Source organism: Miscanthus floridulus, chromosome 8 (genome assembly GCF_019320115.1).
Source record: "Miscanthus floridulus cultivar M001 chromosome 8, ASM1932011v1, whole genome shotgun sequence".
Taxonomy (NCBI): Eukaryota; Viridiplantae; Streptophyta; class Magnoliopsida; order Poales; family Poaceae; genus Miscanthus; species Miscanthus floridulus.
Window position 1 is genome coordinate 68,863,043 of NC_089587.1, and position 2,262 is coordinate 68,865,304.

General features: G+C 54.6%; 1 protein-coding gene across 1 annotated transcript; it reads left to right on the plus strand.

Annotated features, from left to right (window-relative positions):
* Positions 1-1,203: 1,203 nt before the first annotated feature.
* Positions 1,204-1,718, plus strand: LOC136469313 (uncharacterized mitochondrial protein AtMg00810-like). The gene is made up of 2 exons (XM_066467549.1): positions 1,204-1,479; positions 1,551-1,718. Exons 1-2 carry the CDS (start codon positions 1,204-1,206, stop codon positions 1,716-1,718), a joined length of 444 nt encoding a protein of 147 aa, XP_066323646.1.
* Positions 1,719-2,262: the final 544 nt, after the last annotated feature.

Below are 2,262 nucleotides of genomic sequence, written 5' to 3' on the forward strand. Positions count from 1 at the left end.
AGCACTCTAGCAACAGAGCCGAGCACTCCTGGGGTGGTGCCGAGCACTTTGGGAGGGATGCCGAGCACTTAGGGAGGAGTGCCAAGCACTCCTAGAGAGATGTTGAGCACGCCAGGAGTGGTGCCAGGAGGTTCTACAGTGGTGGTGACCACTCTAGGACGGGTGCCAAGCACTCCCATAGTAGAGCCGAGGGGTCTTGCAGTGGTGCTGACCACTGCAAGACATGTGCTAAGCACTCTGGGAGGGGTGCAGACCACTCTAGGAGTGGTGATGAGATGTCTAGGAGTAGTGCCGAGCACTACAACTGGGGTACAGAGCACTCCAGGTGCTGTGCCGAGCACTCTGGTAGAACAGGGAACTCTATCGATGCCGATCGAGTTTGCCTCACCTCCAAGTGACATCATTGAGTTCATGGATGCTTTCCATGAAGGTGAGGAGGTGTAGTTCTGTAGGCTAGATGACATCATTGATGGCATAGGGCTCTCAGGCCTAGCTGGTCGGCTGCTCAATGACTAAGAGCTGTTGCTCGTCTGTGTAGAGGAACCACCCATGTTTGTGCTGGAGGAGCATGATGGAAACTAGTGCTGGGCGATGCTGGAGGAGATGAAGGCGATCGAGGAAAGCGAGATATGAGAGCTCATTGATCCACCTCTAGGATGCCATCCGATCAGCCTAAAGTGGGTGTACAAGGTCAAGCGGGACGAGCTCGGTGCCATTATCAAGCACAAGGCGCGCCTTGTCGCCCAAGGCTTTGTTCAGTGCGAGGGCATTAACTTCGAGGAAGTCTTTGCACCAGTAGCGCACATGGAGTCTGTTCGTTTGCTACTAGTCTTGGCAGCAGCAAAGGACTGGCGCGTCCATCACTTGGATGTTAAATCAGCCTTCCTCAACGGTGAGCTGGCGGAGACGGTCTTCGTCAGGCAACCTCTAGGTTTCGCTATCAAGGGAGAGGAGCACAGGGTGCTTTGACTACGCAAGGTGCTCTATGGGCTATGGTAGGCCCCACAAGCATGGAACGTCAAGGTTGACGCCACGCTAGGCTAGCTTGGGTTCCAGTGGTGCGCAACCGAGTACGTGCTCTACACACGGCAATGGGGGAAGGAGGAGCTCGTCGTCGGCATGTATGTGGATGACTTGATCATCACTAGCACATGTACAGAGGACATCAACAACTTCAAGCGTGAGATGGTAGCTCATTTATGAATGAGCGATCTCGACGCACTCTCCTACTACCTCGGCATCGAGGTGAGACAGGGGAAAGAGGAACTCATGCTCGGTCAGAGCGCATATGCCTCGAAGCTGCTGGAGCGGAGCAGCATGGCTGAGTGCAAGCCATGCATGACTCTGATGGAGGAGCGGCTGAAGCTAACGAAGGCCAACACCACGGCGAAGGTGGACGCAGCACTCTACCAGAGCATCCTCGGCGATCTGCGCTACCTAGTCCACACAAGGCCAGACATTGCGTTTGCCGTGGGCTATGTCAGTCGCTTCATAGAGGATCCCAAATGGATCACTGGGCTACGATAAAGCGGCTACTGCGCTATGTTAAGGGGATGGTAGATCAGGGGATCATCTTCCCCAAGACCGGCGAGAGTAGGCTGCAACTCACTGTGTTCAGCGATGCAGACATGGCGGGGGACATCGACGGACGGTGGAGCACCTCTGGAATGCTCGTCTTCCTTGGGTTGGCTCCAATTTCATGGCTATCACTGAAATAGAAGGTGGTGGCACTATCTATGTGTGAGGTAGAGTATGTAGCGCTGGCCACAATGGCGTGCTAGTTGTGTGGCTACACCAGCTGCTGGGCAAGCTGATCGGTGCAGAAGCACACCCACTAGCACTGATGGTGGACAACTAGCCCGCCATCGCCCTCGCGAAGAATCTGGTTCTCCACGACCGGAGCAAGAACATCGACATGAAGTTCTACTTCCTCAGGGACTATGTCAATGAAGGGCAAATCGTCATCGAGTTCGTCGAAACTGGTCGACAACTCGTAGACGTCCTCACCAAGCCGCTCAGACGTCTTCAACTCATGGAGCTGAAGGAGATGATCGGCATGGAGGGGGTACAAGGGATAGCAGTAGGATTAGGGGAAGAATTGTTAGATAATCTACTGCTTCCTTGTGTGAACACACAACAAGGGAAGGCGGCGCTAAAAAGGCTCCCTGCTGTGGTACTGAAGCCGCTGCAGAGGCAGGCGCCAAACGGCTCACTTGCCACAATGTAGCCACAGCAGGGACAGGCACAAAAGTCAGTCCTGCT

Coding starts and splice junctions, on each gene's coding strand:
- LOC136469313 (XM_066467549.1), top strand. CDS start 1,204: ATGAGCGATCTCGACGCACTCTCCTACTACCTCGGCATCGAGGTGAGA. Junction 1,480..1,550: donor TTGCGTTTGCCGTGGGCTAT/GTCAGTCGCTTC, acceptor CGCTATGTTAAG/GGGATGGTAGATCAGGGGAT.